Raw genomic sequence first — 21,601 nt, 5'->3', positions numbered from 1 at the left:
AGAGAAAGGAGATGATGAATTGTTAATTAGACAGGTTGGTACAGTTCCGCCCACGTAGGTGGAACTTCTATCCGTGTCTGAGCACGGGCTCCACACAAGATCAAACGCTGTGAAGCAGAAACACTCCCTTTCTCCGCCCGCATGCACGGCTGAGCTTTTCTCCACCCATCTTATCCTTACCTCTACCCCCTGGGGTGGCAGAAAGCCCAGAAGAGGCACCACGGGGGGAATAGCAAGTGTAAGATTTGGGACATTTTGCACTTTGGATGCAAATAAGAAAGAAGATCCTCTTGAAAAGTGAAGCTGCACAAGACAAGGAGGGCCTGCTTAATAATGTAGAAGGTTGGGAGAAGATTTAGTTTGATATGAAGATATTCATAACACTTAGCAGTTGGGAATAACACAAACACGTAGTAGCTAAGCTCAGAAATGCATCCCATAATCAGTTCACAGTTCCACTTGTCCAAAAGGAGTAGGAAGAAGCAAAGCTTATTAAATCCTACCCCTCCATCTGGTACTTTTACAATCAGTAACTGTTACATTTGTTCACTTCCTGCTTTCTTAATATAGTTTTAAGTTTTTATTTTTATTTTTAAAAATAAAAAAAAAAATTTCATTGTGGCACAGCGGTCTAGTGGTTAGCGTGCAGACCTCACAGCTAGGAGACCAGGGTTCAATTCCACCCTCCGCCATCTCTGTGTGGAGTTTGCATGTTCTCCCCATGCATGTGTGGGTTTTCTCCGGGTACTCCGGTTTCCTCCCACATTCCAAAAACATGCTAGGTTAATTGGCCACTCCAAATTGTCCATAGGTATGAATGTGAGTGTGAATGGTTGTTTGTCTATATGTGCCCTGTGATTGGCTGGCGACAAGTCCAGGGTGTACCCTGCCTCTTGCCCGAAGACAGCTGGGATAGGCTCCAGCACCCCCGCGTCCCTCGTGAGGAAAAAGCGGTAGAAAATGAATGAATAAATGAATTTTTAATTGTTATTTTTTGTCATTTTAATTTGTTCACTTCCTGCTTTCATAATTTTTTTTCATAATTTTTTTTATTATTTTTTGTCACGTACTGAAGTACGAGGTGATATGACCATCCAATGACATAATGGGTACCATAGTAAGTGTCAATATAGTGATATATATAGCACATCATGACTGGTTCAAGACTCTTCATCCTTGTATTTAGCAAACATCAACTGCTTGTATTGTTTCTTGAATTGGCTCATCGTTGTGCATTGTTTGAGTTCCTTACTCAATCCATTCCATAGTTTGATTCCACATACTGAAATGCTATGGCTTTTTAACGTAGTCCTAGCATACATATAAGTGTTTCAAATGTAGTTCTTCCCATATTTCTCCTCTCTTGTAGAGAAGTAATGGATGACATTTTTAGGTAATTGGTTATTTTTTGTCTTATGCATTATTTTAGCTGTTTGACGATTAACTAGCTAACTTCTAGATTTTAGAAATAAGGAGTTAATATGTTCTCTGTCGGCGGCATTATGAATAGTGCAATAACATGGACATAAATAACATGGACATAGTGCAATAACATTGACATAAAACACAAACAAAGCATATTTGGCTGATCCCCTGCTTTGGGAAAGTGTCATAAACGCATGAATGAAGGTGTGCGCTAAAGCAAAAGAACGAAAGGCTCCCTCAAGGCGAGAGAAATGTCGGATAAATATTATTCAAGCCTCTGCAACACCCACATCAAAGCAAAGAGACGACTATCAAAGAAGACTTCCGTAAGTCACCTTGCTTCCATCTGGGGGGAGACTGCAGGCTGAAGGCGCTCCATCGGGGGGGTGCGCTCTCTGCGAGCAGCACTTCACGTCGGCATGCTCGGAGGCGGACACGGTCAGCTGGGAGCAGCTACAATGAGGGTGCTTCTCCAGTTTCCTTCCAGAAATCAGGTAGGTCCTGAGGCCTGAGGATGAGCGAGAAGATAAAAAGAGGTCAGAGGTCCGTCTTGGATGGAAGAAGCTGCATTTGTTGTTGCATCAGAGCAAAGCTTTCAGAAAAAAACCCTGATGCCATTTTGGGCTCAGTGCCATGTAGTGTAGTTTGGAGAAGTACTCTGTATGTACTTCATATTGCGTTTACGCCCACTCGTAAACACTTGGTATGCTTCCATATGTCGGCTATGAAGCACACAACAGCTGATGTTGCTTCCTGCTAATGAAAACACTTTCAATAATGACGTGTAAAAATAGAAATAATATGCCATAAGGGTGTAGGTGCACTTAAGGGGTTACACGTCAAGGCGCTGCAATAAGGGAATGCATGGTAATGGTAATGGTAATGGTTTTATTTCATTTGAACATGCATCAGATTACAATTGAATGCATCCCATAATCAGTTCACAGTTCCACATGTCCCAAAGGAGTAGGAAGAAGCAAAGCTTATTAAATACTACCCCTCCATCTGGTACTTTTACAATCAGTAACTGTTACATTTGTTCACTTCCTACTTTCTTAATATAGTTTAATTTTTTTTTATTTTAAATTTTAAAAAAAAAAAATTTAATTGTTATTTTTTGTCATGTTAATTTCTAAAAATTAAACAATTTTTTATTGTTATTTTTTGTCATGTACCAAAGTATGAGGTGATATGACAATACAATGACATAATGGGTACCATAGTAAGTGTCAATATAGTGATATACTATATAGCACATCATGACTGGTTCAAGACTCTGTAACTGTTACATTTGTTCACTTCCTGCTTTCCTAATATAATTTTATTTTTTATTATTATTTTTTTTATTTTATTTTGTTTTATTTTAATTTTTATTTACAATTTCTTTACATTTTTTAATTTTTTTTATTATTTTAATTAAAAACATTTTTTTTCATTTTTATTAATGACATAATGGGTACCACAGTAACTGTCAATATAGCGATATATATAGCACATCATGTGCATTGTTTGAGGGTCTTACTCAATCCATTCCATAGTTTGATTCCACATACTGAAATGCTATCGCTTTTTATTATAGTCCTAGCATGTATAATTCATGTTTCATACATGTATACATTTCTAATAGAATTGTATTGCAATTAAAAAAAATATCTGGTGCTCCTGATGACTCAACTGGTTTGGCGACGGGACCCACCATCACCTCTCATTGACAATCAAAGTAGAAATATATCTTCTATTTAACTTTTGGCAACACAACAAGCAGGTATCTGCAGCTGTGTGTCGTGTCCATGTTCAATCCCCACTCCGCGTCCAAAGCTTGACCCACCAGTTGAGAATGGGTTTGCGAGATGGACTGTTTTTGAGAAGGGGCTGCACGGCGGACGAGTGGTTAGCGTGCTGACCTCACAGCTAGGAGACCCGAGTTCAATCCCAGCCTCTGTGTGGAGTTTGCATGTTCCCCCCCGGTTTCCTCCCTCATTCCAAAAACATGCTAGGCGACTCCAAATTGTCCATAGGTATGAATGTGAGTGTGAATGGTTGTTTGTCTATATGTGCCCTGTGATTGGCTGGCCACCAGTCCAGGGTGTACCTTGCCTCTCGCCCAAAGACAGCTGGGATAGGCTCCAGCACCCTGCACAACCCTTGTGAGGATAAGCGTTAGAAAGTGAATGAATGAATGAATGTATCATCCAAATGCAATACTCTCAGTGTCCACTAGGGGAGCTGTGAGCCAGTGGTGCCCCTAATCTAATGAGATGTTGTGGATGCTCTTATGCAGGTAATGTATCATATCTGACATTTAATACGTGTGAGATTCATACCGACCACAAGAGAGTAAGCATTGGAGACGCTTGAGGCCAGGGCCAAATATTTGAACACCTGTGCCTCCCCAGGTCTATCACCTAGCTATGGTTTCCGCCAGGCCAATGAGGCATGTGCGTATGTTTATTTTGGCAACTTCAACCTAAGAGTCCAGGAAACAAAACAAAAAAAAAAGCGTTGCAGAGTGAGCGAGGTGGGTTCATAAAGCCAGCGTGCAGCTTGGAAAGTTTTCTGTGAATCACTGAGTAATTCTGCTTCATTGGCTGTCACTTGATATTGACCTTCAGACTGATGACTGAACTCTACCTCCGTTCTCTCCCCTCTCTCTCTCTCTCTCTCTCTCGAATAAGCCAGTATGGCGTAGCTCCAGCTCAGTGGACTCCAAATTGTCCATAGGTATGAATGTGAGTGTGAATGGTTGTTTGTCTATATGTGCCCTGTGATAGGCTGGCCCCCAGTCCAGGGTGTACCCAGTCTCTCGCCCAAAGTCAGCTGGGATAGGCTCCATCATACTATAATTTGCATATTTCCTGATCAAATACAGGACAAAAACACAAGCTGAGTGTACTGTCTGAGTGCACTTCACCGAGTGCACTAAAGGGTGGATGCTGTCTAACTGGGTTTCCTGTTTTTTTTGTTTTTGTTTTAATTACAATGAATAATAGGAGTGTGGTTAGCTAGCAGGTCTCACAGCCAAGAGACCCGAGTTCGATTCCACCCTCGGCCATCTCTGTGTGAAGTTTGCTCCGGTTTCCTCCCACATTCCAAAAACATGCTAGGTTAATTGGTGACTCCAAATTGTCCATAGGTATGAATGTGAGTGTGAATGGTTGTTTGTCTATATGTGCCCTGTGATTGGCTGGCCACCAGTCCAGGGTGTACCCCGCCTCTCACCTGAAGACAGCTGGGATAGGCTCCAGCACCCCACGACACTCATGAGGATAAGCGGTAGAAAATGAATGAATGAATGAATAATAGGAGTGTAGTTAGCACGCAGGCCTCACAGCTAGGAGACCCAGGTTCAATTCCAGCATGTTCCAGCATGTTCTCCTTGTGCAAGCGTGGGGAGAACGACTCCGGTTTCCCCCCACATTCCAAAAACATGCTAGGTTGATTGGCCACTCCAAATTGTCCATAGGTATGAATGTGAGTGTGAATGGTTGTTTGTCTATATGTGCCCTGTGATTGGCTGACGACCAGTCCAGGGTCACACAAAGACAGCTGGGATAGGCTCCAGCACCCCCGCGACCCTCGCAAGGATAAGCAGTAGAAAATGAATTGATGAATGAATGAATAATAGGAGTATAAATGTGACTATAGGGATGCTACTTCATGACTACAGGGCTCTAATAATGTTAAGAAAACATATTTAGAAAGTCATGCTTTAACCAATTTAATTCACCGCTATAAACAAAAAGTTTTTCAGTTGTCCTTGGTGAACCGCAGCTCCCCCAGAGCTGATAGCATGTGTGCAACCCCAGATCGTGAAGACTTTTCCGAAGCTGTATCTAATACTTAGAGAAGCAAGGAAGTTCGAGGAAGGTAACATGAAGAAACCACCAAGCACCTCCACATCTCATTAACCCTGCAGCGAGAGGAGGTGTCGACGCACGGCTTTGCCAGAGCTGCCGGGGGGGGTCGATATGAGGATGAGGATCCAACCATGTGAAACCAGGGTGATGCAGAATCGTACATGAGACATGAAGAGCCGGTAGCAAACCCGGAAGAGAGTTTCACTTCTCTGCAAACCTGTGTCTCAACCACGCACTCACCCCACTGATTTCATTAGCTAGGCTAATCAAATTCTATCCTGCCTCCCGCCATCCGTGACACACCAGCATCTGCAGCAGCTCATTGGTCAAGTGATGATTTTATCCTCTTACCTTCATTTCCTCTTCTAATTTCCCCCCAAGAAATAATTAGGCATCCGCAATGCAAGCTGTTTCCTCGACAAATCCGAGCACAGCAGGTAAAATGTGTGCAAGAGATGCTGAGCCATGCCTCATTTGGCATGCAGGAAACCGAGAGGAGCTTTACTGTTTTGCTCTTGACACGCCACACTGGGTGGATTTTTGTCAAGGAAACAAACTGAAACCCACCAGCCTACAAAAAGTCTGCCTGAGTCACACTTTTAACACGCTGAGTTGCAATAAATGCTAATGATGTATGCTGTAAAGGCCTGCTGAGTGAGACAATGGCATAACATGGGTAAGTAATCTCTATTCAGCGGTAATAAAAACAGATTATTTACTATAATTAAATATATGCTAGGACTATGTTAAAAAGCCATAGCATTTCAGTATGTGGAATCAAACTATGGAATGGATTGAGTAAGGAAGTCAAACAATGCACTATGGTACACATTATGTCATTGGATGGTCATATCACCTTGTACTTTGGTATGTGACAAAAAATAACAATAAAAATTTTTTTTTAATTTTTAGAAAATAAAATGACAAAAAATAACAATTAAAAAAAATTGTTTAATTTTTAAAAATTAAAATGACAAAAAATAACAATTAAAAAAATTATTTAATTTTAAAAAAATTAAATGACAAAAAATAATTAAAAAATGTTTAATTTTTAAAAATTTAAATGACAAAAAATAATTGAAAAAATGTTTAATTTTTAAAAATTAAAATGACAAAAAATAACAATAACTTTTTTTACCTTAAAGAAAAAACTTAAACTATATTAAGAAAACAGGAAGTGAACAAATGTAACAGTTACTGATTGTAAAAGTACCAGATGGAGGGGTAGGATTTAATAAGCTTTGCTTCTTCCTACTCCTTTTGGACATGTGGAACTGTGAACTGATTATGGGATGCATTCAATTGTAATCTGATGCATGTTCAAATCAAATAAAACCATTACCATTAAATATGAATGCTGAAAATGCTAGAAATGTGTCAAAATCTATTCACCGGCTGAGAAAGGAACCAGCAACCATCATGGTGGGGGTGACAACCACTCTCTCCTGAGCAGCAGAATAAGCAGCTACTTACATGTAATCCATCCATCCATTTTTTTTGCTGCTTATCCTCACGAGGGTGGAGAGGTGGCGAGAGTCAGGGTGTACGCTGGACCGGTTCTTCCATGTCATGTTAAATGTCAAATGAATTCCCATCGATGGGGGGAGCCGTGTTGAAATTGTCAATTCACGTCACCGACATGTCCTGAATGAACTCGACATCTTGATGTTGGGGAAATGTGTCAATGTGGGAGGAGTCAGTGAAATTTCAAATGTTGAACATGAGAGTTGAAATGTTCAACTATCACACGAGAAACGAACCAGCAACCCCCCAAGAATGCTATGAAGAATGCTATGAAGAATGCTATGAAGAATGCTATGAAGAATGCTATGTCAGCCTATGGGGTAAACAGAATGTTACAGAAATGCGAAATTATTTTCCCCTAATGGAATAATAATCGTAATTCATTCATTGAAATTATAAGATTTGACCAACAGTAATCAAATATCATGACATCACTATTATCAGGAGAACCAGAGGATAGAGGGGAGGAGGCACCAACTGTGACCCAGCAAGGTGCACTGTATTCGGGCACACGTTCCGAGCAGCTGGTGTGAGGTCATGGAGGTCTCCGGCAAACCTTTTGTACTTTTTCCAACACCACGACGCTGGCATTTTAGGTGGCTTTTTGTTAGCATTTGGTACATCGTTGTTAGCTAGGGAAAGCTACAACACAGTTAACATCACATGTTTTTTATAATGACGGGCTATTTTTTATGTTATCAGATTGATCAGTTTGACATAATAATAATATTCATTCATTCATTTTCTACCGCTTTTTCCTTACAAGGCTCACGGGGTGCTGGAGCCTATCCCAGCTGTCTTCGGGTGAGAGGCGGGGTACACCCTGGACTGGTCGGCAGCCAATCAATCACAGGGCACATATAGACAAACAACCATTCACACTCACATTCATACCTATGAACAATTTGGAGTCGCTAATTAACCTAGCATGTTTTTGGAATGTGGGAGGAAACCGGAGTACCCGGAGAAAACCCACGCATGCACGGTGGGGAGAACATGCAAACTCCACACAGAGATGGCCGAGGGTGGAATTGAACCCTGGTTTCCTAGCTGTGAGGTCTGTGCGCTAACCACTCGAACACCGTGCCGCCCATCATAATAATAATCATTAAAAAAAAATAATAATAATAATAATCCCTGATATCGTGCTAGTCTGATATTTTAGCTAGTTTTGTTACTTGGTAACACTCGACAGTCTACAGCCATCCTCATTCTCACAAGTTCCAGTTTCTGGGTGAGACTTGACAACGTTGTGTTATTCTAAAGTGTTTATGCAAGGGGTCACACGAGTTCAGTGTGCGTCCCCTCGGCTACCCAAAGACAATCTCTGGCGTGTACAACCCGGCCGGTGGCAGCTGCAATTGCGGTGTTGTCAGGCGGTAAATTGTAGCTCTGATAAAACTGAATAGCAGCGACCAAACGTCATCTGCATTTCCTTCTGGGCGAAACATCCCCTCAATAGAAACGCTCCTTTGAATGCCTCACAAACAACGGAATGGGGGGGTAAAGGGGTTGAGGTGTATATTAACTTTGTTTGTTCGTATTGATGAATTCACTTTCTTCCCAGCTGAGCCTGTGATGGAGATACGTTTATGCCATCTGTGATGACCCTGAGCTAATTGAAGAGGCTCATTAACAGCCGCCTCCGGGCTTCATGGGACACGGATTGCTGTTCTGTCAACAATTCCGGACACAATGGATAACCTTTTCCTCAAATACCTCCTCATTTTTTCCACAATGAGGCTCGGTGCTCCCAACGCCCAAGTGCAAAATAAGAGGTTGCGACACGCATATCATGATTTGTAGAGTTGCATTTGAAGCCACAGGTCGACAGTGAGAACTCAATTCCCAATTAGTGCCTATATGTTACCGTTTACATTAACCAAAACACCTCAAAACAACCTGAATAAGAATGCTAATCCAGATACACTCTTGGATTATTCTGGGTTTTAATAGGAATCTATTCCAGTTTGAGGTAGAAATTCATTCATTCATTGCTGGAGCCTATCCCAGCTGTCTTCGGATGAGAGGCGGGGTACACCCTAGACTGGTGGCCAGCCAATCACAGGGCACATATAGACAAACAACCATTCACACTCACATTCATACCTATGGACAATTTGGAGTCGCTAATTAACCTAGCATGTTTTTGGAATGTGGGAAGAAACCGGAGTACTCGGAGAAAACCCACGCATGCACGAGAGGTACCTTCAAACGCCACACAGATATGGGCGAGGGTGGAATTGAATTTGGGTCTCTTAGCTGTGAGGCCTGTGTGCTCACCACTCATCCGCCGTGCAGCCTGAGGTGGAAATGTATTCATTCATTCATTAATTTTCTACCGCTTAGCCTCACAAGGCTCGGGGGGTGCTGTAGCCTATCCCAGCTGTCTTCAGACGAGAGGCAAGGTACACCCTGGGCTGGTGGCCAGCCAATCACAGGGCATATATAGACAAACAACCATTCACACTCACATTCATACCTATGGACAATTTGGAGTCGCCAATTAACCTAGCATGTTTTTGGAATGTGGGAGGAAACCGGAGTACACGGAGAAAAACCCATGGAATTGAACTCGGGTCTCTTAGCTGTGAGGCCTGTGTGCTAACCACTCAAACACAGTGCAGCCCGCTAACTTTAATCCACGCATGCACGGGAGAGAACATGCAAACTCCACACAGAGATGTACACGGAGAAAAACCCATGGAATTGAACTCGGGTCTCCTAGCTGTGAGGCCTGCGTGCTAACCACTCAACAAATTAAAATTAGGACAAATTAAAAAACGGTCCCTCCGGACCCACAAAATGGAAAACTATGACGAGACACACAATCTATGACCTCCATTTCATAAACAGAACAGATCTTTTGTACAGACAGTGTTATTGCTCGGTTGGATTCAGACTGGTCTAAGAGTCAAGGTTCAAGGGGAAACTCAAACTGTTAGTCCAAATACATTTGGTCCCAGCGTTAGTTCAAGGTTACGTAAAGCTGATTATCACACAAGCCTGTTTCACACCCCATCCCATAATACTGGTACTCCAAAACTAATGCAGAGTCTGTTCTTTCTCAGAAGCACAACATTTGCAGGTTGACTTTGATCCCAACCAAAATGTTCACTGTGACATGGAGACAAATCTGTGCAATGTCAAAAGGTACAAGTACAGGAGCGGCGGACCAATGGGGTTTCAGGATCTTGCCCAAGGACACTTTGACAAGACTGAAGAGTAACAGGGACTAGAAGAAGCAATCTGTTCTTTGCCATTTGTTGACATTCAGTCCAAGGAACAACGAACCCAAGGGAAGACTTGAGTTGATCGATCACTCCAATCAATCGCAATAACGACACACTAGTCGAGTTGTCCACAGGTCAAAGAACCTGACCTGACATCTGTCAAGGCTGGAATGCAAGGAGAGCAAGTTTTCTCCGGGTACTCCGGTTTCCTCCCACATTCCAAAAACATGCTAGGTTAATTAGCGACTCCAAATTGTCCATAGGTATGAATGTGAGTGTGAATGGTTGTTTGTCTATATGTGCCCTGTGATTGGCTAGCGACCAGTCCAGGGTGTACCCCGCCTCTCGCCCGAAGACAGCTGGGATAGGCTCCAGCACCCCCCGCGACCCTCGTGAGGAAAAAGCGGTAGAAAATGAATGAATGAATGACCCACGCCTATTCATCCTATATCCCAAAGACTTGTAGGGTTGTAGGTTTTTTTTTTAAATGCTAAAAGCATTATTTCAGACTTTTAACAGAATATGATTATAGACAGTTGATGGAGAAGAATTAAATTAAAACCTTCTGAAGTCCAAATGGTGCTGATCAGTCAAAGGTGCCTGACCTGGGCAGGTTTCAAGTAAGGACGCAGAGTCGGCATGGTGATTGAACCAGCACAAAAACAAACATATCATAGACCGATGATGGCATGTTTGTGGTACCAGGGCCAGCTACGGGGGCAGGAGGGCTATGGAACAGGTGGCACAAAGAAACCAGTACTGGTGGCCGGCCGGGGCAGCTGCCCAGTTGGCACATTCTCTTTTCATACTGGGATGGGATATACTGGACATCCTGTCCTTGTCAGTGGAAGCCTGCCCAGTATGAAAGAACAAATTCACATCACATTCACTGTAAATTAGTGATCATTTCAAAATAAGACGTTGACAATGTTAACTTGGGAGTATGTTACGGTGAACACAAGTTCATACATGATGATCAGTCGTTACTGGAATTCCAATGAGAAAGAAACAGGGATGACCTAGCAGCTTACGGAAAGGGTTGAAGCCTCTCATCTGCTATCAATCATATTTCATTATCAGTCATTATTGGTTACTACACATGCATTTGATCGTTTAAAAAGGTGATACTTCGTTCCACGATACTGTATCGATATTAAAAAATATGATATTGATATTTTTAGGCATTTATCATAGACTGTATATCAGGGGTCTTAAACATGCGGCCTGCGGGCCACATTAGTTTGAGGCCCCCGCCTTGATATGAAAGTTTAATGCAAGTTTGATATGGATGCTGTATGGTATCATGTACCCAGAAAAAATTATTACGTTTGATTAATGTTCATGTTAAAGGTTAAATAACTGTTAATAGTTATCCTCCCTATCCGTGTGGAAGTGGTAAGTTTTTGGCTATTTCAGTTGAAAGGAAATAACTTGAAGGCTACCGTTTAGGTCGCTAGCTCTCTAGTTTGTGAGTTAGCATGTGTCTCAAGACCCTGCAGTTGCGCAATATGTTGTAAATAAAAAAAGTATAAATGTGACTATAGTTGTGTTTTGTCATGTCTACGGGGCTCTAATAATGCTTTGATTTTAATCAGAAAAAAAATGTTTCTACCCACCAACTATATGTGGGTTCTTAAGTTTTTATTATTTGCTGTTTTATTATTATTATTATTATTATATTTATATATTACTGATTGATTTTCTTTATTCTTGATTTGTTTATTTATTTTTCATCTTATTTTGTGTAGAAAAATAAAAAGTAAGATATTTGAGAACAGTGGAATGTTTTATCGGAGCTTTTCTTGTAGAAAATTGGAACCAAAGCAAAGTTTTTAAAATTTTTTTGTTTTTAATAAATGTGTTTTGCTTTTTTGTTTTTTTGGAAAACCTGATGCTGCCCAGTCCCACCCAGACCCGAGCTCCAGTGGCCCCCAAGTAAATTGAGTTTGAGACCCCTGCTGTATACGGTATTTATTCAAGTGCAGACATGGCAAAGGTTCATTTTTGATTTTAATTTAAACCTCCGATCGTTAGGTGGCAGCACTTTAGTCAAGGACGTTGAGTTGAACGAGATTGACGAGTCAAACGTCCTCACACATAAACACAGTTCAACATGGCAGAATGCGAGCACATAACAGCAGCCCCTGCGGCGTACAAGGCTGAAGTGTGGACACATTTTGGATTTCTACACAAAGTAGGGTGTGCACAAATTGACAAAACCCATGCAGTTTGTAAAATGTGTCGTGGCCGAATAAAGTATTCGGGAAACACGACAAATCTGCGAGACACCATGAGGGACCTGCCGCTTGCAAGCAATGCGAAGGTCCTTTTGTATACTACAAAAGTAGTACTGTGATATTGCAGGTATTTTGTTTTTCAAATTGATATCACTATTTTTTTAAATAATGGTTATTTCATGCATCCTAAAAGGACTTTTTACTGATGTTAGTTACTTTGTTCCACAAAAATACTTTTGTAATGGTGGATAAGTCAGGGACTGTGTACTCTTTTTCACATTTTTTCACAGCGAATAGAATGTGAACATTTGAGCAGGATCTTGAGACATAATTTAATTTATTTGTTTTTTATGGGTTTTTTTAAATTATGTTTTATTTATAATTTATAGCTGGGCTGCACAGTGGACGAGTGGTTAGCGCGTAGACCTCACAGCTAGGAGACCAGGGTTCAATTCCACCCTCGGCCATCTCTGTGTGGAGTTTGCATGTTCTCCCCGTGCATGCGTGGGTTTTCTCCGGGTACTCCGGTTTCCTCCCACATTCCAAAATCATGCTAGGTTAATTGGCGACTCCAAATTGTCCATAGGTATGAATGTGAGTGTGAATGGTTGTTTGTCTATATGTGCCCTGTGATTGGCTGGCCACCAGTCCAGGGTGTACCCCGCCTCTCGCCCAAAGACAGCTGGGATAGGCTCCAGCACCCCCCACGACCCTCTTGAGGATAAGCCGTAGAAAATGAATGAATGAATTTATAGCGGGACATTAAAGCTTTATTTATCCAAATGCTACACTTTTAAAGAGAAAAGTGTGTGATACATCGTAACATACTGTTCTAATCGAATAAAAATGTGTTTAGTAAGTGCATATCGCTGGTGTAATTCAGTTTTTCCAGGAAATAATCTTTAACTACAAGAAAAACAAAAAAAATATCGCCTTGTTTATCGTGACCCTAGAATCGTGATACGTATCGTATCGCCAGATTCTTGCCAATACACACGCCTAGTGCTGGAGTGCATTTATCTTGTTAGCTTCCTTTCATGCAACTGGAGAGAAACAGGAAGAATGCTGAAGTCGAATTTGGTAAGATTTTTTGGAAACAACAACGTCAACGTCAAGCTAGACGGCATAGCGTACGGTGTCAAAGATCTCAGGTGACTCTGGGAATAGACATTTTTCATGTCAGTGAGATTTACCTGGGTGATTCTTACGGCCCACATCGAAACATTTTGATGTCAAAATGGCATTAAATATGCTACGATCGATCGGTATCGGCTGATATGAGTGGAAAAAGGACGGTATCGATATTGGCCGATACTCCGCCCTTTGCTGCAGCATCCAGAACAAGCATGACTGCTTTTTTGTGGGACTTCCTGTCTTTGTTATAATGATATAAGCCACATCTAAGGCGACAACAACATCGTTCAAAGAAAGGGCAACAACAAGGCGTCATTGTCTGGTATTTCTCACTGCGGAAGCCGTTTCATAGTACCCAGAATGCCGTTGGCGTGTGGATGAAACCTGGAAACGTTCCAATGCGGACAGGTGCTTTTTGTCCCTGTTTGTTTTTATAAAGTCTGTTTTATAGAACTCATACATGAGGTCACCTTGAACCCTCTTGGCTCCCTGACTGTGTGGGGGAAAAAAGTCCTTTAGCCTTTATTAAAACTGTACCTCACAGCGGTGTGACAGTGCTGTGTGAATGCCAACACCGTCAAGCATTCACACTGCTGATATTCCGCCACCGAAAATGCTGAAAGGTGAAAGTCTAATGAAAAGGACAAACCCAGAGAGGCCATATCGCGTCATGAAAACACCCAACTTCAAAAACAATTCAGCACCTCTTCTTTCAAGAGCGGAGTGTTTTTTTCCCCTCATTTACTGCTCAAGGGACAAACAATATTGTTATAAATCATAAAAACGTCATTAACTGGTCATTTGGGGTGCTGATATAATCGCAGACAACCAAAGGAGGACGTTTACAGCAGAACCTCATCTACCTGCCATTCAAGTTCAGACTCGCATGCGTGTAAAGGTGAAGTACGTCGCCACCAATGACAAGTTCATTGTCCGGAGTGTTTTTTTTTCTCCCCATTTACTGCTCATAAACACTCAAGGGACAAACAATATTGTTATAAATCAGAAAAACGTCATTAACTGGTCATTTGGGGTGCTGATATAATCGCAGACAACCAAAGGAGGACGTTCACAGCAGAACCTCATCTACCTGCCATTCAAGTCCAGACTCGCATGCGTGTAAAGGTGAAGTACGTCGCCACCAATGACAAGTTCATTGTCCGGAGTGCCCCCCCCCCCCATTTACTGCTCATAAACACTCAAGGGACAAACAATATTGTTATAAATCAGAAAAACGTCATTAACTTGTCATTTCGGGTGCTGATATAATCGCAGACAACCAAAGGAGGACGTTTACAGCAGAACCTCATCTACCTGCCATTCAAGTTCAGACTCGCATGCGTGTAAAGGTGAAGTACGTCGCCACCAATGACAAGTTCATTGTCCGGAGTGTCCCCCCCCCCCATTTACTGCTCATAAACACTCAAGGGACAAACAATATTGTTATAAATCATAAAAACGTCAATAGCTGGTCATTTGGGGTGCTGATATAATCGCAGACAACCAAAGGAGGACGTTTACAGCAGAACCTTATCTACCTGCCATTCAAGTCCAGACTCGCATGCGTGTAAAGGTGAAGTACGTCGCCACCAATGACAAGTTCATTGTCCGGAGTGTCCCCCCCCCCCCCATTTACTGCTCATAAACACTCAAGGGACAAACAATATTGCTATAAATCAGAAAAACGTCAATAGCTGGTCATTTGGGGTGCTGATATAATCGCAGACAACCAAAGGAGGACGTTTACAGCAGAACCTCATCTACCTGCCATTCAAGTTCAGACTCGCATGCATGTAAAGGTGAAGTACGTCGCCACCAATGACAAGTTCATTGTCCGGAGTGTCCCCCCCCCCATTTACTGCTCATAAACACTCAAGGGACAAACAATATTGTTATAAATCATAAAAACGTCAATAGCTGGTCATTTGGGGTGCTGATATAATCGCAGACAACCAAAGGAGGACGTTTACAGCAGAACCTCATCTACCTGCCATTCAAGTTCAGACTCGCATGCGTGTAAAGGTGAAGTACGTTGCCACCAATGACAAGTTCATTGTCCGGAGTGTCCCCCCCCCCCCCCATTTACTGCTCATAAACACTCAAGGGACAAACAATATTGCTATAAATCAGAAAAACGTCAATAGCTGGTCATTTGGGGTGCTGATATAATCGCAGACAACCAAAGGAGGACGTTTACAGCAGAACCTCATCTACCTGCCATTCAAGTTCAGACTCGCATGCATGTAAAGGTGAAGGACGTCGCCACCAATGACACGTTGATTGTCTCGCTCAAGGACACTCGAGCACAAACAACACGGACGTGGAAGCCACTCGGGCTTCTGAGTTTCGCTGTTGCTATTGCCACTTCACGGTAGCTCACAATGCTATTATCAGCAAGGTAGTGCCCTGCATTGATTGGAGGATAAACAAATGATGCTTGCACCATTACAGATTGTGTGAGTATTAGCATAGCATCATTATTTATATTGATGGATATAATTGGGCCTCCAATAGGACTTCCACACATCTATTGTGTCATCTGTTGTAAATCCTTAGAGGCAGGTTGTGGTCACAAGGCAGCCCATCTCGTGCCCGCTTATTCTATGAATATTTAAAAGCATATTTATGCATGTCGTTCAAGGATAAAGGCGTTAGGCATCCTCTGCAGTGTATTATTCCGTATATTATTGTCAAAGTCAAAATATCACGTCTCTTGTTCTCTGACTTGGAGAATGATTCTGCTCACCATGGAATGGAAATACCCGAATCAGGCTGGAGTTATAAAGATGGAGGCTAGTGCTCCCTTTCTCCCAATCAAATGCCACTCTGGAGACGCACGCCAACTCCTTTACTGTCAGTCACGGTAGTGGGCGTGTCCGCTTAGGGGAAAATACAGTACAGTATCTCTGCTATTTAGTTACCCTTGAATCACCCAGATAAACCTCATACCGATCGATCGGAGCATATTTAATGCCATTTTGACATCAAAATGTTTCGATGTGGGCCGTCTTCCATAGAGTAATTACAATCACTCAATGGTCCTCCAGTATGTACTCTAATGCTATAAATACTTGGCGGGTGTTGTAGTTCCGCCTCTCCGCAGCTGCCAATAAAGCTACAAAACATTTGATATCCTCCCAAAGTCTTTAACTCACACTTGGCAACATCTTGGCACTCATTTGTATTCCTGTGCGTTCCCTCCAAGAAAGTGCCGCGATCACACCGGACACTTGACATGGCTCCAACGTCTTTAACCTGCCTGTCACCCTTTGGCTCCGCGCCACTTCATTCTCTCTCTCTTTTTCTTCCGAAATCAAAGCATCCTCCGTGTTCTTTTGTGTCTGACCTGATATCCTCTCGCCTCATCGTCGCATAATCTTAAAGGGCTCTTCAGTGGAAGAATTGCCACGGCTGACATCATCCCCCCCCCCCCCAAAAAGTCATCCCACTCACTCGCTGAATCTCATTTGCCTTCCGCACTCGTGTGAAACTCCTCGCCCGTGCACGCTCTGACTGTTAATGCGCCCCCGCCTTTCATCTGACTCGGAGTAGTCGCCATCTGTGCATACGGTAGAAATCACTTCCTATTAGCTGTAAAAACCAAAAAGGTTACGCCGTTTCCCGATGAGGCGTGTGATTACCTGCACTTTCCTCAAGATCATCCAAAGCCGTCAAAACAGAAGTGGAAAATGGAGGAAAAAAGCTAGTCTGTTTGGCGGTAGACTATGGTTAATTATCAAGAAGTTTGGGATGGCTCAAAACGCTCTGATTCAAAAGGCGTGGTAAAACTGTGACTTTGTGATGTCACAGAGGGGTGGAAGTCCTTATATGGTTCATAGTTACGAAGCACTTTGGGCATGTGACCAATCACAGCGGAGTGGGCATGCTCGGAGGTCCGCCGAAAACAGACCATTTTGGCAGGAAGCACAAATCAAAGGAAATACAGCTGGAATAGGTGCAGATTCTGGAAGATCTAAGACGTTTTCATTCATTCATTCATTCATTTTCTACCGCTTTTCCTCATGAGGGTCGCGGTCCGTTTGGTGGTAGACTATGGTTTATTATCAGTTTGGAAGTGAGCCCTGAAAGAAGTTTGGGATGGCTCAAAACGCTCTGATTCAAAAGGCGTGGTAAAACTGTTCCTTTGTGATGTCACAGAGGGGTGGAAGTCCTTATATGGTTCATAGGGTTGCTGGAGCCTATCCCAGCTGTCTTCGGGCAAGAGGCAGGGTACACCCTGGACTGGTGGCCAGCCAATCACAGAGCGCATATAGACAAACAACCATTCACACTCACATTCATACCTATGGACAATTTGGAGTCGCTAATTAACCTAGCATGTTTTTGGAATGTGGGAGGAAACCGGAGTACCCGGACAAAACTCAGAGATGGCCGAGGGTGGAATTGAACTTTGGTCTCCTGCCTGTGAGGCTTGCGCGCTAACCACTCAACCACTGTGCAGCCTGGTTTAAGTTACATTCATTCATTCATTTTCTACCGCTTATCCTCACGATGGTGGCGGGGGATGCTGGAGCCTATCCCAGCTGTCTTCGGAGAGAGGCGGGGTACACCCTGGACTGGTGGCCAGCCAATCACAGAGCACATATAGACAAACAACCATTCACACTCACATTCATACCTATGGACAATTTGGAGTCGCTAATTAACCTAACATGTTTTTGGAATGTGGGAGGAAACCGGAGTACCCGGAGAAAACCCACGCATGCACGGGGAGAACATGCAAACTCCACACAGAGATGGCCGAGGGTGGAATTGAACCCTGGTCGCCTAGCTGTGAGGTCTGCGCACTAACCACTCGATCGCCGTGCAGCCCCGAGGTCACTGATATTTCCTAATATTTTCTCTAGGGGGATTGCGATTGATGGGTTGCTGACCAATTAACCTCTATGCGGGTTATTGTGTGTAGCTGCTCTATAGGAGACCACAACTCAAAGCAAAGGGTTGAAAAAAGAGCATAATGGGTCCCCTTAACAATAATAGCAATAAATTATCAGCAATCATCAAGGAATCCTACTTTGCGGATATGCAATGATGATGGTCGGGTTTGGTACCAATTAACTGATTCATGATTAGATTGGTGTACCTAAGAAACCGCATAAGCCCCTTTTCCATCACAGGGACTTTTTCCTATTTAAAAACATCCTGAACTGCACTGAAATTGCTAAAAAAAAAAAAAAAGGAAATTGGACTGCTTTGGCCACCCCAAGTAAAGTGGTTTGTACGTCTGGCAAGCGGTGATCACCGGTGGAGTGCATCTGTTTGCTTCCAGGTCAGCATATGAAAGTAGAAACTATTTCATGATCAAGTTTGTGTTTTTGATATCTCTGAAATGCTAACATAAAGATATCAAATTTTCCCTGCACCTTCTCCTCTTGCATCACCCACTGTGCTCATTCCACACTTTGAAGAACGCCATCCACCTCCTGGCGGCGTGGTGATGCTGCATAGAAAGCAGAGCAGTACAGCAGGAACAAGAGGAAAATATGCAGGCAACACGTTGGCATCCTCTTAAAAGAACACCAGGGATTGATTGAAGTAGCAGCAGCAGCCAGCGTGCACTTAGTTTGTCAGCGTTGTAAATCAAACTGCAGGAAGAGGCTGCAGCTTTGATGTGACATCACCGTCCAGCTATATAATTAAGAGCTAGCAGCCGGCGTGCTTTTGTGAAACAATCAGCGTCCTTCTACAAACTAAACAGCCACATTTGAATCATTAGAAAAGCATTACACTTTTTTATTTTCCATGCCGGTTCTCCTGTGAGCTTGCTTTATTGAACACCTTTTGTTTGTTTGTTGTGCAAGTCGAGCACACAAATGGACCTCTGCATTTAAGCCATTACAGCAAAAGCCGGCCCACACCATTAGAGAGCGCCGTGGGGGCAGTTAGCCATCTTGCTTAGGGGCACCTGAGCAGGAAATGCCCACGTCAACTATGGAGCTCTTTTGGCCACAGTTAATAGTTTCCTATTAATCAGGACAAGTGGTTAGTGCAAAAGCCTCACAGCTAGGAGACCAGAGTTCAATTCCATCCTCGGCCATCTCTGTGTGGAGTTTGCATGTTCTCCCCGTGCATGCGTGGGTTTTTTCCGGGTATTCCAGTTTCCTCCCACATTCCAAAAACACGCTAGGTTAATTAGCGACTCCAAATTGTCCATAGGTATGAATGTGAGTGTGAATGGTTGTTTGTCTATATATGCCCTGTGATTGGCTGGCCACCAATCCAGGGTGTACCCGGCCTCTCGCCCGAAGATGGCTGGGATAGGCTCCAACAATTTTGCCGGTTTCAGTATATCGCCAGGCGTCTCCTCATCTGTCGCCTCTAAATAGGCAGTAAGAATCATTTTTTGTCAATCATACAGTCTCAGTGGGTGGAGGCGGGGCCGCTAGCATATGCACATTGCAGAGGAGTATATCATCGTCAACATTAAATTAGTAGATTGCAATATATAGTTAACTAGCTGACAAAATGTCCTGGGAAAGTGAATGCTTCTTTACAAGCAAGGTCAGGGGAAGATAACGTCACAGGAGTGTTTCATTTGCTCACCCGCACAGCACAGGTAATCTCTCCTCATTGGAGCGTTTTTATTATTAGTGATTATTTGAGCTATTTTTTATTATTATCATATATTTTATATTTATTATAAATTATTATTTATTATATAATATTATATCATATTATATTTTATCATATTATTATATTTTATCATATTATTTTATTATATCATATTATTATATTATATAATTTATTTATCGGTATGATGTCATAACTCCCTCACCCCTAGTCGAAGCGCCTTCTTCCTGTGCATTTCTTAAACACATTTATTCAACCGCTTATGTTTGACTGTATCCATATACTTGAAAAATGTGACCTATTTCAGCTTCTGTAGCTTTGGTTTCGGTCCTTGTTGGTGTAAAGATTCCCCCCTCCCTCTGTCTTTTGTCTTGGTCTGATAGCGCCATCATAAACATGGCTAAATGCCACATTTAGTCCAGTGAGTCAGTCAGCCAGCAATAAAGAGTAACATAGAAGAAAACGGATAAAAGGTTAGAGAATGAAACCTTTTGGGGTTATATCAGGTGATTAGCGCACACACACACACACACACACACACACAGCGAGGGTATGTCAATAACAGGTTTAAGACGTGACATGGAGAAGGGCTGTGAAGTACGTGGACGGAGGAGCAGCTGACAGCTGGAGGGGACACAGGAGGGCCGTTCCAGCCTCCTAACTTGTCACTAGTATTTTGCTCCAAGGAGGACCGTGACAGTCACCGGGAGACGTCAGGATAAACTGTGGCGCAGACACTAAACGATTGTTGCTGCTTTGGAAGACAAGCTAGCACACATTTAATACAGATATCGGAGGTTTTCTAATCATGACACAAATGAACAATGACTTAGGGGAGAACAGGATACGCCGTATTCACGATTCAGTTCAGACCTCAGTTTTAAGTGGAAATGCAAACTTTGTTTGAATATCATGACATTACTGCTACCACATCACTACTACCAGGAGAACCATGTACGGCTCAGCCATGGCATGTACATCTCAGCCATGGCATGTACGTCTCACCCATGGCATGTCCGTCTCACCCATGGCATGTCCGTCTCAGCCATGACATGTCCGTCTCAGCCATGGCATGTCCGTCCAAGCCATGGCATGGCATGTACATCTCAGCCATGGCATGTACATCTCAGCCATGGCATGTACATCTCAGCCATGGCATGTACGTCTCAACCGTAGCATGGACGTCTCAGCCATGGCATGTACATCCAAGCCATGGCATGTCCATCCCAGCCATGGCATGTACATCCCAGCTATGGCATGTCCGTCTCAGCCATGGCATGTCTGTCCAAGCCATGGCATGGCATGTCCGTCTCAGCCATGGCATGGCATGTCCGTCTCAGCCATGGAATGTACGTCTCAGCCGTGGCATGGCATGTCCGTCTCAGCCATGGCATGTACGTCTCAGCCATGGCATGTACGTCTCAGTCATGGCATGTACGTCTCAGCCATGGCATTGCATGTCCGTCTCAGCCATGGCATGTACGTCTCAGCCATGGCATGGCATGTCCGTCTCAGCCATGGCATGGCATGTCCGTCTCAGCCATGGCATGGCATGTCCGTCTCAGCCATGGCATGTTCGTCTCAGCCATGGCATGTCCGT

The 21,601-nt window shown here is 43.0% G+C and overlaps 1 protein-coding gene across 2 annotated transcripts in view; it reads right to left on the bottom strand.

Moving 5' to 3' along the window:
- Positions 1–21,601, bottom strand: part of adcy9b (adenylate cyclase 9b) — a 50,079-nt gene that overhangs the window by 9,014 nt on the left and 19,464 nt on the right. For both annotated transcript variants that reach the window (XM_078797325.1, XM_078797326.1), the window contains exon 3: positions 1,761–1,933. In XM_078797325.1, coding sequence (XP_078653451.1) covers positions 1,761–1,933 — 173 coding nt within the window. The remainder of the gene's footprint in view (positions 1–1,760; positions 1,934–21,601) is intronic.

This window comes from Doryrhamphus excisus, linkage group LG16, assembly GCF_037039965.1.
Source record: "Doryrhamphus excisus strain RoL-2023G ecotype Guam linkage group LG16, RoL_Dexc_Guam_v1.1, whole genome shotgun sequence".
NCBI lineage: Eukaryota > Metazoa > Chordata > Actinopteri > Syngnathiformes > Syngnathidae > Doryrhamphus > Doryrhamphus excisus.
This window is presented reverse-complemented; position numbering and strand designations above follow the sequence as displayed.